Genomic DNA, 16,190 nt, shown 5'->3' on the forward strand with positions numbered 1-16,190 from the left:
AGAATTATTATTTTTTTTACTTTTATTTTTTATTTGTTTGGAGGCCCCTCGTCACTCGAGACCTTTTGGAGGCCCCTCGTCACTAGACGCCCCAAATTATTATTATTATTTTTTGTACTTTTATTTTTAATTTTTTTTGGAGGCCCCTCGTCACTCGAGGCCTTTTGGAGGCCCCTCGTCACTAGAGGCCCCAATTTTTTTTTTTTTTTTTTTTTCACTTTTATTTTAAAAAAAATTGGAGGCCCCTCGTCACTAGAGGCCCCAAATATTTGTTTATTCTTTTTTAACTTTTATTTAAAAAAATGTTGGAGGCCCCTCGTCACTAGAGGCCCCACATTTTTTTTTTTTTTCTTATTTTGGAGATCGATGTCATACTGTGACACTGAAATGAAAACATATTTCATCAACTAAAATATTTAGTCAACTAAAATATTTCATCAACTAAAATATACAGTACGTCACACCCTGCCGTCTGCAAGTGGCTAATCTTGAGTATTTTTTCTCCTCTTCATAAGAGTTTGAGGTTTTCCGTTTGAGGTAAAAACAGCAATAAAAAGTCAAAACTTGCATCTCCACATCCCAGCCCCGACGCCTGAATACTTTTACCAACGGATTTCCAGGTCCGCGTTCGCGTTCTGCGCTCTGATTGGCCACCGACGTTTCTGGTAGCGCCAATCGTGTGACGCCTCTTTCTTTCACCGGTTAAGCTTAGGCACTCTTTCGAAGTTGGTTAAGGTTAGAGTTTGTCTTAGAGCAGGGCTATAGAACACCAGCCCTGATTCCATACTCTAACCTTAACCAACTTCGAAAGAGTCGCCTAAGAAACGTCAGTCAATATTTCTATTGTATTTTTTTCTTTTACACACACACACACACACACACACACACACACACACACACACACACACACACACACACACACACACACACACACACACACACACACACACACACACACACACACACACACACACACACACACACACACACACACACACACACACACACACACACACACACACACACACACACACACACACACACACACACACTTTAATACTTTATTTGGTTCCACAAATTATATTACATAAACAGGGAATCAAATGTATCGGGGCCAAGCAGCACTGAACACTTAAGGGTACACATAGCACCTCCTTCTCCACGTGGCTAAGCTGCCAATAATAGCTGAGACAGAGCAATATTTGGCAATTTGTTTGGCTTTTCTTTTAGACATTGCAGCAATTCTCAGACCGGTCATGGTGGATTTGTGTACATGGCCAAGACTTCCGAACACAAGTACACCATATCTACACCTATACCCAAGGTCAGTCATCACACTGAGCAGTGGTTGGTATTTGATATACTTGTCCCGGAAGGCCTGGTCCATGTACAGGTCAAAGGTACAGCCTACTTCTATGACCAGCACCTCTCCGTGGCTGGTGTCAACAAAAACAACGTCCGGTGTATTGGGTATGTTAGCAAAAACATCGTTGGTAAGGCCAAACCACTCTGGTTTCACTCTGGCATGTTTGTACATTGTTGCACTAGATGGTGATATGTTCCGTACCGCATCAGACACAATGTCCACAATACGGTCATGACGAGCGATGTACAGGTGTTTGTATGCATTACATCCGTTTGTTATGTGTGCAATGGATTCTAGGTGTTGTGAATCCTGATGGTTTAAACAGAATGGACTGTGAGTTTGAGGATACCAAGTGGACAGATTGTATTGGGTGGGTAATACCTGCAGTCTTGCTTTGATGGTAAATTTTAAAACATCCTCACCAACAGCGGCGTTCTTATACACTGAGTGTGAGACTGAGTGGTCAGCAAACTCCAAACAAGCTAGTTTGCCCTGTAGTCTGAGTCCACACCAGTGCTGCCTGATCTCAGACTGCTTCATGCTAAGCAGAACCCTCCTTGCAGAGTCTCTGTGCAGTTCGACAGTCTCTTCCTGCGGTGTTGTGATGTTGGCCTTCACAACCACACAGGGGTCTGTGATAAGTTCATCAGAGACAGGGACTTCAGTCTGTGTGTTGGTGGGTTTTGTCCATTTCAGCTGAACTCCAGTCTGGTTGCAGAGGTCATTGAGATCTGGCCAGTCAGACCAGACCCCGAAGCCCTTGGCCCGAGAGTCCAGTTTCCCAGAGTCTTTCTTCCTGAAGCCGAGGAAGTTATTCTGGTCTGCGGTGGCCAGGGGGATCTTCCTTCTGCGTAGATCCAGCAGGAGAGAGGCCCTGGCCATTTCTCTGACGGTGACATCATCATTGTTAAGCATGTGGAGCAGGTGGGCTAGCCTGGTGGCGATGTAGGTCCACTCGACATTGGGGACTCCCAGCCCTCCCTCTCCACATGGGAGAAAGATCATGCCCCGTGTGGAGTGTGTGTTGAGGCCTACCCACTTTCTGACCAGCTGAACAGTTTTGTTTGTCATTTCTCTCAGTGCCTTGAGAGGGATGTGTACATTGGCAAAAAGGTGTTGGATTTTAGCCAGAGCCACCTCTCTCACAGCCTGGAACTTCATGATGACGGGGAGGGGGGACAGGTCAATCAGGTGTAGACGATGGAGAAACTCTGTAGTGAGCTCCTCGACCTGCTCCCCCCACTCTCCAGCGATGTTAAACCTGTGGCCAAGGTATGGGTAGGTCTCATTACGGGAATACACCTTGATGGGTTGGCCCATTACAAGAAAGGAGGGGGGCTTGTCGTTCTTGGCCTTATACCAGCGGTTGCCTCCACTGCGGCGCTCATGGAGTACGGCGCACTTGGCTTGCTTCACCTCCAGCCCTGACCACTGGAGGAACTCATCAGTGCGTGCCAGCATGTTAATGATGACATCTTCCTGTCGTGATGACACCTGCACGTCGTCCGCGTATCCCTGAACAGGATTTGGGGATCGGACATGCAGAGGAGCGCACTGGTAAATCCACTTCATCCACTGGTTGAGTGCTAGGATGAAGTTCACGGCACTCCAGGGACAGCCAGTTTTTATTCCCACCTTCAGTGCAATCGGCTCTGTGAGCTGCTGCCCACAGATAACTTGGATAAATGAACCTTGGTATACACTGGATACAATATTCACAAAAGGCTGAGGCAGGTGTATTTCCTCTAATGTTTTTAACATCACCTCATGGGAGAGTGTACCAAATGCGTCTCTAAAGTCCAAAAACACTGTGTAGAATTTGGATGATTCATGTTTGAAATCATCTATTCCGGTTTTTAAGCAAAACACATGTTCGTTCATTCCCTGTCTGTTGATATAAGCTTTCTGATGGGGGGAGAGAATCCCTGTGTCCACCAGCCAGGGTAAGATGCGGGTGAGTAGGCACTTCATAAAAACTTTATATATAGTGGGCAATAGTGAAATGTCACGCCAAGTGGAAGGATCATCTGGGATATTTTCCTTTTTTGGTATTCTATGGATGAGGGCCCCTTTCCATGAATCGGGCACCTTCTCATTGATCAGGCAGGCATTGAAGATATGTGTGAGTGTCTGTGTTGACATAGGCCTGGTAGCTCTCAACGTCTCATAGATGACCCCATCAGATCCGCTAGCCTTGTTATTGGGAAGAGAAGTCAGAACTGCATCCACTTCTTCTGTTGTAAAATCATGGGTGTCTGGGAAATAGCCTGGCTCTATTTTGTCAATGGAATTGCACCAAGGGGGCGTGGCCAGGGGAGTGACAGCGCTTGGTGCAGTTTGACATTTGGCTTTATAGTAGTTATACACATTGGTTGTATCACTAACAGTGGGGGGGGTTTCGGGAAAACAGCTATTATTCAAAATGATATTGATTGCCTTTGACTTGCGATGTTGCCAGAGGAATGCCAGCTTGGTCATGGAAACTTTTCTTTTCTGCCGATGTGTCTCTGTCCCAGAGGCGCGCAACGCTGGTTGTATTCTCTCACGGATGAAGCAGAGCTGCGTTTCTATCCAGTGTGTCAGAGAGTCAGGTGTTAGGTCTACTGGGAAATCGGCAGAGAGAGGGAATTTCTTCAGGATTCTAGCGACATACTTTAGAAGCTGGAATCCATACGGACGCGCGTTTCCTTGCGTCGCGGAAAATATTCCATTCTTAAAAAAAACGCTGATCAGGATAGACACCAGTCTGCCCCACTTCTCTGCGCCTCCGGGAGTAACAGCAAAGTTCGATCTTACCTGGAGCAGTTTTGTGTCCAGTGTCCCCCTGTACGCTCTTTCATGTCTCTGGAAAGTAATCCACTCGCAATCTGTCATTGGTCGCACGTATTGCTCGAAGTCCACACAAATATCTCCAGCCGGTGTTGGGCTCGGGTCGCAGACGTTCAGATGTTGTTTGTAGACTCGCCCGCTGTTCAGGGCTTGTTTAAAGGCCAATCTTAGTGTGGTAACGAGGCACATGCTTATCAAAAGCATCCAGTGCATCTTTATGTCCCGACTGCAATAACGGTGGCAGTTACAACGGGTGTATGTGAGCTTAGATGTTAAAAATCATGAGCGCATTCGTCTCACCACTGACACTTGGCAGCCATGACACACACACACACACACACACACACACACACACACACACACACACACACACACACACACACCCCCTCCTAATGTACAGTCCCCTCCCAATCATATGTATATACTCTCTGTCAGGATCTATGGGAAACAGTACTGTATATTTGCATATCATATATGTCACAAATGTAACAGTACTATATACCTGTATGTCATGTATGTCCCTATGCCATAAATGTCATGATGTCATATATGTTGTGCATGTCATACATGTCACTATGAATTGAAAATGGGGGACCCTGATGTAAACAAGACAAACGTCTTTCTCTGGTCTGCATCCCCTTAACAATTGTGTGTATTGAGCCGTACTGTATTATTTGTACCCATTCTGCAATCTGTTAAATACAATTTTCATTAATTCATTCATTCACAGACAGTAACACAGGACAAAAACACATTTCAACCCCCTCCCTTCCCTAATTATAATTTAAATTGACATTCACGTAAAAGTAAGCTTACTATTCTAATATTATATTCTTGTCTCCAACATGATGAGTTTCTTTTCTCTTCTTGATTGATTGAAAACTTTATTAACAGATTGTAGAATGGGTACAGTACAGTACAGCTCAATAATTGTTAAGGGGATGCAGACCAGAGAAAGACTTTCATCTTGTTTACATCAGGGTCCCCCATTTTCAATTCATCATAACATATATGACATACAGATAGACAGTACTGCTACATCTATACATGTATGACATACCAGATTTGCAAATACAGTACTGTTTGTGATACGAAAAGAGTCCAGAAAAGAGAGTATATACATTTGACATACATAGAAACTGTACATTGGAGGAGGTTGGGTAGGTGGGGTGGGGTTGGGGGGGGGGGGTGGGGGGGACTGTACATTGGAGGTGGTTCGGTGTGTGGGAGGGGTGGGTGGGTGGGGGACACTGTACAACTGTACAAGCAAAACTGTACATTGGAATATTGACAAAACCATACTTGGTCATTTACTGTACATTGGAGGGGGTTGTGTTAGGACATTTACAGGGGCTAGTTTCGAATTGCAGTCTCCCGTAGGTGTTCTTTGAGAGAGTTTTTGAAAGTGGGTAGGGTAGTGATTCACATTCCTTTACAGCTTTGGGTAGGGCGTTCCACATTGATGTGGCATAATTGCGAAACGTGTTTAGTCCCTTGTTTGAGCCGAATCTGGGTTTAACATGATTTGTGGAGCTCCCTCAGGTGTTATGATCGTGGTATTCACTGACCTTTGGGAAGTATTTTGACATGTACATGGGTACCTTGGTCGTGTAGTGTATCTTGTAGACCAGGCCCATTGCAAGTTGCTGTACTCTGTCGTCTACGCTAAGCCATCCTAGGTTGTCAAAGTGGGCAGGGGTGATCAAAGTCCTTTTAGCGTGGCCCTCAGAGCCCACCACTTCTAAATATTCTATATATTTTTTAAAGTGACATATAAAAACACCACTGTGCGTGCGTCCACGTGTATGTGTGTGTGGGGGGGCCTCCACAAGAATCTGGCCCAGGGGCCTCTGAAGTCTTAATCTGGCCTTGAGTATAAGTATAGTAGTATAGACATATTAGTATAATAAGTAGTAGTATAAGTACAGTAGCATAGTAATGAGTTAAATAGTAGTAAAAGACAAAGTCTTTTTTTGATGGAATCTTTGGATCATTGGTAAATGAGTTAGTGGTTTAATTTCCTGTTTTGAACAGATCACACTGAAGGTGAAACGACATGATGCAGTGATCACACTAGGGCTGTCCCCGACTAAGGATTTGGATGGTCGACTATGATTGGCCAAAATTTGTCGTTAGTCGAATATTGGTCGACAAAAAAAAATATATATATATATATATATATATATATATATATATATATATATATAATAAAAAAATATATATATATATTTTTTGTATCATTCCATTTGGGCTGTGGGGGGTGCTTAATGTCTAAAGGAGTCGACTGAAGGCTTCTTGTCCTCTGCTAAAGCATGCAATTGGTCCACTGATGGATACATTTTGATATTTGTCTAGTCTAGTGTGTTCATTAGATGGGTGAAATCCTCTTTCAGTGCCTCTGTGCCTGTTTTCGTAGGCAGTTAGCCTCTGGTATGCGTGCCATTAGTGTTAGCCACGCTTCTAGGTCTCTAATTTTTTTTTTAATATATATATTCGACTAAGAGGTTGGCTGGTCGACTACGGCTCCTTTCGACCGATTAGTCGACTAATCGACTAATAGGGGACAGCCCTAGATCACACTAAAGGTGAATCGACCACGACATGATGCAGCGAGTGGTTCTGTTGATTCCACCTGAGGAGCTTCTGCTTCTGCTTGGTGGACAGAGACTTCAGGAACTCCACCTCCGGATCCTCCTCCTCCTCGCTGGCCACGTACTCCTGCAGGGTTCCCACAAGACATTGCAAAATTCAATTCAAGGACTTTCAAGTACTTTTCTAAGCACTCTTTTTCATTTAAAAAAGGGCTACAATTCACTTTTAAAATGCAGTTTAGAAATCTGATCCAATATTTATGGAATAAAACCAATTTCCGACAATTAGTTACACTTCAGATGAAAAATTCAATTTCTTGATTCGGAACAATTTTATCATGGATGAACAAAACTTTCAATTGGAATGGTTGATTTGAATTCCAAGGACTTTTTAAGCACCTTGTTAAGAAATGGGCTGTTTAAGGAATTCCAGGCCTTGACTTTTTATTTTATCAAGCACTTTAAGCACTTCAAGGACCTTGTGCAAACCCCGATTACTTGCCCACTGTATGTTTTTATTTATTCATTATATAGAAATAAAACCCATTTTCAAAAGCCCACATTCATCAAATAAAAAAAAACTCTCATTTGTAAAATAGTAAGTGTGTTATCAATACTTAGTCAGACGACATTATAAACTGAACATGTCTACGCGGACAGCAGATCTATTTCTTAAGTCGCAGTACAGAGTAGCTTAAGTTTCATTTTCACTTAAGAGTAGATTTAACTTTGCGTACCCTGCAGCAGCTTGACTGGAGAGAAACAGCATGTTTGCACTAAATAAGGCCGCAGCCATAGGCGCCTGAACAATGGAGCAGGTGCATCCCCACAATTGAACTTGGGGGAGGAAACGTGTGCTTTTGCACCCCCACTTTTTGATCATATGAAAAATATGATATGTCCCCCCCAATATATCACTGTAAACATAACTATGTAATTTCAATCAAATTAATAATACGCAATGAAAGAACTTGTGCTGATTATAGACACTTAATAGCAAGTTTTTAAGTTTCCAAAGATTGCGACCCCCCTCACATTTCCCTCACAATGGTTTGATCAACTGCCTCCCACCCCCAGCAGTCAGTGGCGCATGCAGGTAGGCTACAGTGAGTGTGTGGGAATATCACCTTTCCAGTAAGTTGTTCAAACAAAGGATATGTTAGACATGTCTTTACTTCTACCACTCAATACAATAAAACACATTTATAATCATCACCTTCTCTTCATTTTCGCTGCATTGAATTACAGGTCACTCTTTATGTTAGCTAGCGGTTAGCTCACGTTTGCTAGCTAGCTAGTAACAATCCAGTGTTTGTGTGTGTGACTAGCTAGCTACCTGGTAGATCGAAGCCCATTAGAGTTTGAGTTTGAGTTTATTAGGAGCCCCATTAGCTGTTAAACAGCATGACAACAACTAGTCTTCCTGGGGTCCACACAAAACATTACATTCGACAAGACTTTTACAGAACAGTAAATAAAAAACTGATTTCCATTTTCCTTCAAGCTTTCATATTTTCCATCATATACCACTTATTTTCTGATTTTCATTTAATTGGAAAGAAAATAATAATAATGGTAATAAAATAAGAATAGCCTTCAATTCAACTACCTACCTGAAATGAAAATAAGAGAAGAATGAATTATAGAATGATAGAAGATAATATGATAGAAGCCCATCTCTTACTGTAAATAACCTGCACACTGTGTGTGTGTGTAGCCAGCCAACCAGGTAGAACATGGCAGAAAAAAAAATACCGACATCAGAGCACTTTTCAGTACACCAAAACGCAAAGTAAGAACCCTAGTAGTAGCCTAATATCTCAAAGACTAGTTGAAATATGTTCATAATAAAGAGGTGAAATGCTAATGGTAATGTTTCATAATGATGTCATTAGGAAGAGCAGGCAAGAGATGGTAAACAGACAGCAGAGCTGGGGACAGATCAGCAGGAATAGACTGCCAGTGTATTCATAAGTGTATTGCTCTCCTTAACACTTTGAGTGCCACGGACGCTTTATGTCATTAGTTCATGCCGACTGTTGAATGCCAGCAATGCTATATAGCTTTTTTTTTTTTTTTTGCGATTTGAATTCATATTTCATCAATCTAGGCTCACGCTAGTGCAGCAACCTCTCTTTGAGCTCCATTGGGAAAATACCGCCCCCCCGTCTCTCCCTGTGTAACTGCACCCCATTGGATTAGACTGGTGGGGTGGGGGTCCAGTTTCCTCATTTTACTTTTCCGGCAAGCCATCTGAAGGATCCAAGTGATTGCAGAGCCGGAAAACAGCGTGGAATACATATTTACAGTACCCAGCACTGAATCAATAAACGCGATCGATATTTGGAATGGCGATCAGGAATTGGAATAATCTTTTTGGAGAACATCTGATCTGAGGTAAGGAATCTATTTGACCAGTCTTAGGATAATCGGATCTGTTTTCACAGAGATATCAGCGTTTGCCCCACGTGTGTGTGTGTGCGCTGATCAGGAAATGAGAATAGATTTTTCAGCTCGCTTCTCTAGCGTGCATAAGTACACATATACTATCGATAATCTAGCGTTTATTTGGAAACTATTCATAAATAGGCCGAAAAATTACAACGTTTTTTGTGTATTCCAGAATATTCCAGTAAATGCCGTTTATCACGGAATCTTTATATTTTCCTGAAACTTTCAAGAAAACGAGGGCTTTTCAAAATGCTTTAAAACGGAAATGAACCGATTAAAAAACAATCCGTTTCGACAATGTTGACTGCAAACAAGTCATTGATAAGCGACGGGCAGATTAGACACGTAGCCATAATTTAAGACATAGATTATGCGTTCACAACGCTATCATTGAAGTGGGTGCTGGCATTCAACCATGTTTTACCATGTTAACCAGTGGCACTGATAGTGTTAATGTAGAATGATGTGGTGACTGTGCAGACTCAGGGAGGAGGCAGAGGAAGCGAGAAAGAGACCCAAGAGTTACAGGTAATGGAAATATCAGACAGCTTAACCCACCCCAGTTAGGACAGCCGAATCCCGTCCAATCTTTCGCTGTCGACTAAAGACGCACTTCTTCAACCATTATTATCTGAAAAAAAAAAAAAAAAAAAAATCTAACCCTAACTAACCTTACTGTCATGCACTTGTCCTAATAAACTAACCTACACTGTAACACGCAACACTTTGATGAATATTGTTACTCAGCTGATAGAGTTGTATCCTTCCTGATGACCTGTCGTACAGAACTTTTAAGTCGCTTTGGATAAAAGCGTCAGCTAAATGACTAAATGTAAATGTGAATGTAAATGCCTTGTAGAATTCCACACATAAGAAAGAAAGATACTGGGATGAATAAACAAAATAGGAAATAAAATGTAGAAATGCATGCAATACATAAATAAATATGAATCTCCATATATGAAATAGAACATTTAGATAAGGTGCTACTGAGATGTTTTGGTGAGTTCTTTGTTTTTTTGTGGAAGTAGCCCTTCTTAAAAATGCATGAACATTCACTGATAATTGGTCTGTAGTGGAGTCTACAAGGTCTACATTGCCGGACCATGTAGAATCCGGACCTTGTAGAGTGACATAATTCTGTGCATAGTTTAGTCTACACAGGCCATATTTCAAATAATCAAAATCTTACTTCATTCATCTTAAACATTCTTGATTTGGGGGATTGGTAGTTCCCATGAAATCTGAAGTTGTTCAAACGACAACAGCGATCCACCTTGAATTAAATCACACAGCCGTGTTGGCTGCGTCACAGTCACGAAAGGAGCTACTTAATTCATTAATCCAATCCACTTTATTTATAGAGCACATTTAAAAACAACAAAGTTTACCAAAGTGCTGTACAAGTCCCACAACATAAGATAATACAAAAAAAAAAAAAAAAATATTAAAAAAAAAAAATTATTCGAAGCTTCGAATTAAAATCGAAGCTCGGCCCCAAAGCTTCGATTGCCAAAAATTCGAAGGTCAGCCCTAGTATATATATAGATTAGATTCATATATTATTATTATTATTATTATTATTATTATTATTATTATTATTGTAATTGGCTATCATACTACAATATAAACTGAGCTTTATAGTGAAAAGAGCAACTTTATTGGTCAATATTGAAGGCTCTATATTGCAGGAAATTGCACGTACAGGTATTCATTAAATTAAAAAAAATCTGCGATCGGCGACCGTCGGTTGTGTGATAGTAAAGGGTTAACCTTCTGTCGTGTGGCAGGGAAAGGGTTAAAAACAGTCTTAAACAGACAGACAGTGGATCAATGTAGCCGCATGACTTTTGAAAGATCAAAGAAAGCTCTACAGATATTGTGATCCGGTGTCACCGCTAATACCGGTGTCGTCATGAGATTATTAGTCAGGGGACATTCGTCACATCGCCGTGGCAACCCAACCCGGGGCAAGGACATGGATGAACCAGAAAGGAAGAGCAGGAGACAACGGAAAGAGAGAGAGGGTGGGGGGGGGGGGGGGGTACTCAGGGTATCTGCAGGTCTCAACAAGCTAAATGTAAGACTGATTAAGATTTAAGACCTTTTTACCACGTGACCTTTTTAATTTCTTGTCTCTTTTATATTGCACCTTACTCTTGTTTTCTTAAATTGTACAATACCCTTTTCTGTCATTTTTGTGTATTTGTACTCGTTATTACTGCATTGTATGTAGGGATGCCCCGATCACGTTTTTTGCCACCGATACCGATCACAGATCGTCGTGAGCCATATCGGCCGATACCGATCGTTTTTGATTAAAAAGAAATTAAAATTATTTTATATAATTTTTTTTAATAAAATATATATATTATATAATTAGACTTGTACTTGTATTATCTGCGAGACATCGCCACCACGCAACAAGCTCTACTGTCTGTGTGTACTCGAGTAGCCTCCAGCTACGGCCAGGATTCTCCGGAGCTGAAGCTGGGCCCTATACTCGAGTAGCCTCAAGCTACGGCCAGGATTCTCCTGCGCTGCAGCTGGACCCTATTGGTATAATGTTACTGTGGTCATATCACATTCAACATGCCCTCAGCTCGAATACGCGTCGAATCAGTGTTATAAGACATTGATATCAGGAGCTATCTGTAGCTACTGCTAGCCGGATATATAACGTTAATATTTAGTATATTTTAGTTCAATGGGACATTTCGTTTTGAACAGTGAACTAACTTGCGCTAACGTGAGCTAACAGAGCTATCATACACGTCTCTACTAGACTATTGCTGGAGCATTTGTTGATATCATGAGCTATCAGTAGCTAGCCGGCTAGATACCGTTCGGTTAGACAATGCCTCATCATGTATTAAACTAAAAATGAATAGTTGACTGGGTCATTTTGTAACGGTAGCTAACATTAGCTCATGGAGGTCCCGTCCCAATAGACTAGACTAGACCCGTGTTTACATGCGTGCGGGAGGGGCTGGACTCGAGAGCAGACGCGCAGCACTGTGTGCAGATCCCGGTGTGCAGATCCCGGTGTGATCGGTTTTGACGATTGGCGAAAATAAAGCATTATCACCGATCACCGATCGCATATTTATACTGATTATCGGCCGATAACGATCGGTGGCCGATCAGTGGCCGATCGATCGGGGCATCCCTAATTGTATGTGTTTTTATCATGTACCTGTGAAGCACTTTGGTTCGGCTTTAGTCATTTGTAAATGTGCTATAAAAATAAAGCTGACTTGACTTGACTATCCAGGCCTGTGTGTGTATCCAGGCCTGTGTGTGTGTGTGTGTGTGTGTGTGTGTGTGTGCGTGTGTGTGTGTATCCAGGCCTGTGTGTGGGTGTGTGTGTGTGTGTGTGTCCAGGCCTGTGTGTGTGTGTATACAGGTGGCGTGTTGCTTTTTAACAGCGGAGGAGTGCAAGAATGTGACAATGTGACCATGTGACCGCGGCAGCGCGAGAGAGCGGCAGTGCGGAAATAGGCTGTCTATTGCCATTCTCTAAGACATACGCTAACCTTAACCAGCTCCTTAACAGCGCCTAAACTTAACCCTTCTAACCTTAACCAACTCCGAAACAATGCCTAACCTTAACCTTAACCATGCCTAACCTTAACCTTAACCATAGAAAGAATATTGCCATTCTCTAAGACAAACTCTAACCTTAACCAGCTCCTTAACAGCGCCTAAACTTAACCCTTCTAACCTTAACCAACTCCGAAACAATGCCTAACCTTAACCATGCCTAACCTTAACCTGTTCCACCCCACGGCCACGGTACCGACCCCTTTTTGACATTATTATCATATATTAGTATTTTTATGAGTGATGCAATAAATTAACGTTTTTAAAATCAAACGTTTTCAAGTATTATTATCACTACTATGTCACAAATACATGTAGAATGTAAAACGTTAGGTTGGCAATAGTTTAGCAATAGGTTAAAAGTGAGTTTATATCATTTTAAGTTTTTATTTTTCACTCGCGTTTTTGACGCTGAAGCGTAAATGGAAATGTTGAACCATGGGAATTGTAGTTTTGCGGCCATTTTGAAGAGCGCCTCGCCAGCTATCTGCCAGCGTCGGAATTTCTCAAAACTACACTTCCTGTGGTCCGCTATGGTCGTTCAAAGTTCGGCGTTCTGAATTAATCATATCAATAATTGTTATGATTCTCGATAATAAGCTACAAAAGGTAACGTTTTTGACAAATATTGAAACGCAGTCAGTTTCTCCACACTATTGTAATCATGTAGGAATAATTATATCTGAAATTAGTTACAAAATGATTACACTGTGGGAGAAATAAAAAAGTACAGTCGATTACATTAAATATCTGTATATGTTATTATGCATGCCTGGTGATACTATATCCAAATTGAACTCGGCCATTTGAAAGATACTATATGTATATATATATAAATGTGCGAATTGGCTATAATAAGGTAATGTATAAGCATATATTCTATATTCTATAATAATATTTCAAATTGCATTGGTCCGGATGGGAGAATGCAGTACTGTATATACAAAACCTTCAATTTTATCATCTTCCCTTTATTAATTTCCTTAGATCTTTTGTACACATGATCTCAAGAGGGTACTGAATTAGCTCAGTGGCAGTTTTTTAAGTTTGGTCATTATTATCATGGTTTTATTCACTGTCAAAGATGAAAAGAAAAATCATAATTCATATTTTCCTTTGTTTCATCAGAATTTAAGCAAGCCTAGTAATAGACACAATATTTCTGACACTGAGAATACATTCATTGAGGTCCATAGATGTTCCTAGATACCAAGAATATGCAAATAGCCCTTGTAGAAGTGGAGCAATATTCCATTTACCATAGGTATACATTTTATGCAGATTTCACCTGGGGTGGAACAGGTTAACCGGCGAAAGAATACACGCGGGGCGTGTGGCAGCCAATCAGGGAAAACGCGGAAGCACTCGGCAGCACTCCTCCGCTGTTAATAAGCAATAGGCATACAGGTGTGTGAAGCTGAGCGAGAGGCGGTTATTATTACCTGCGACGGATCACAAACGGTGGAGTTTCTCCCGAGGACACACTTCTTCAGGGCGAACCCGCTGTTCCGCATCTCCGCCATCAGCTCGGAGGGGTGCATCGACGGACCTGCGGCACACAGAACCACAGCGTCAGAGGCCCCGTCGGCACGGTTACCGACCCGCGACGCGGCTTTGTTAACCGGGACGGAGCGCCGAATCAACTTGCCGGCGGCCGGCGCTACCGGCTGGGAAATCATACCGTACGGTTCTCCTCTGCCAAAGAGGCGGTTAAGGTGGAATCAGAATACACAATGGTTAGCGTTTGCCTCCAGATGTGGGGGTGGGGGGTGGGGGGGTGTCGTTACGGCACTAACCCTGCATGCGCTGGACTCTCTCCTGCAGGTAAAACACATGCTGCTTCACGGCCGGAGAGGGGGAATCAAGCTGAAGACCTGCGCGCTGCGGGGCGGAAAACACCCGACTCCTTTTGAGAAATCATTTTCCAGGAGTTTTTCCCCTTCGACAAACTCGGTCTTGTAAAGCAGTCGCTTCCAAAACGGTCATATATATATATATATATATATATATATATATGACCGGTATAGGCCTAGCATCGACACTCCAGGGCCCTCATGCATCAACGTGGACGTAGAACTTGACCTACTTCCACACGTAAGCACGGAATGTAGAACTAGCGTACGCACAGGGAAGTCGGCATTCATCACACGTGCGTACGCAGGCTCTATGCCCTGCCGTGTTGATGAATACCACTTTGTTCTACCGTCAATGCTCGTGCATGATTATCCATATATGGTCATGAAAATGAGGAAACACCCCCCATGGGATGTGAAATAATGGACCGACCCGAGCGGAACCCTGAGAAACTCCACGGAGAATTCACTGCTGTCGAACCAAGAAGACACTATCGCGTATTATGATTTATGGGATAAATAAAAGGCGGACTTGTAAACGGTGATGTCAGATATCAACGGCTCCCTAAGACCATTGCTGCAATTCTGCCTGGACAGCTCAAAATACTAATAAAGACCGTTCGTTGACCACTGTTTGGCGTTGGTTGTGTGTCATTATAACCGTGCTGTAATATGAATGCCTTTATTAGTTGTGTTCGATTGGCTATATGATTTTTAGAGGCATCTATTTTGTTGTCGGCTAATAAAGACCGCGCTGGAATATGACTGCCTTTTCCCGTGTTGTTTGATTAATACCCTAGGGATTAAAGTTCTCCTCAATTCTATTCCAAATCGCGATGGATCTCCCGTCAATTTTCTACCTGCTGCATATGATTTCTAGAGGCATACTACAATCTATTTTGATGTCAGTATTGGGTAGCCTATATAAACAATATAATACGAGAGCATATACAAGAACAATGAATCTCACTGCACTTGAATTCCATCATGTTTGTGTGCGGGACTCAAGGCTGCTGTCACAATGGGTGGTACCGCTGTACAGTAATAATAACAGTCCACACAATATCACGATCCATGCCATAGCCTATGTTCCATTAGGACATGATCTGTGACGACAAATGTTCTAGAATGTTTGATTAAGATATCATACTCTGACAGCATGCCTATGAGCAACAAAAACGCGAACTTGAATCCCATCATATAGTCTGTCCACTATCTGCATGGTGTCATTGCAATGCGTTTTCTATTCTTTCTTGTACAGTAAAAAGGGGGAAGAACACTATATTCATATGACTTATTCTGCTTACAGCTTCGAAATTCCACTTGTTTCGTTTAACGTAAAGCCTTTTAAATATAATCAAAACGTTCCCGTGTTTCGGCGGTCTGTGCGCAAAATAATAACGAGTTGAGCTTTATGATTTATGATGAATTGAAAATGGGGGACCCTGATGTAAACAGGACGAAAGTTGGTCTGCATCCCCAATTAACAATTGTATG

At 42.1% G+C, this 16,190-nt stretch overlaps 1 protein-coding gene across 1 annotated transcript in view; it reads right to left on the bottom strand.

Annotated features, from left to right (window-relative positions):
- Positions 1-16,190, bottom strand: part of cirsr (corepressor of RBPJ and splicing regulator) — a 55,929-nt gene that overhangs the window by 5,533 nt on the left and 34,206 nt on the right. Inside the window, exons 8-9 of the mRNA XM_084313984.1 lie at positions 14,283-14,389; positions 6,828-6,913 (exon numbers count right to left, since the gene is read on the bottom strand). Coding sequence (XP_084170110.1) covers positions 6,828-6,913; positions 14,283-14,389 — 193 coding nt within the window. The remainder of the gene's footprint in view (positions 1-6,827; positions 6,914-14,282; positions 14,390-16,190) is intronic.

The sequence above is a fragment of the Notolepis coatsorum genome (genome assembly GCF_963971535.1).
Source record: "Notolepis coatsorum genome assembly, chromosome: 5".
In the NCBI taxonomy this organism is placed as follows: domain Eukaryota; kingdom Metazoa; phylum Chordata; class Actinopteri; order Aulopiformes; family Paralepididae; genus Notolepis; species Notolepis coatsorum.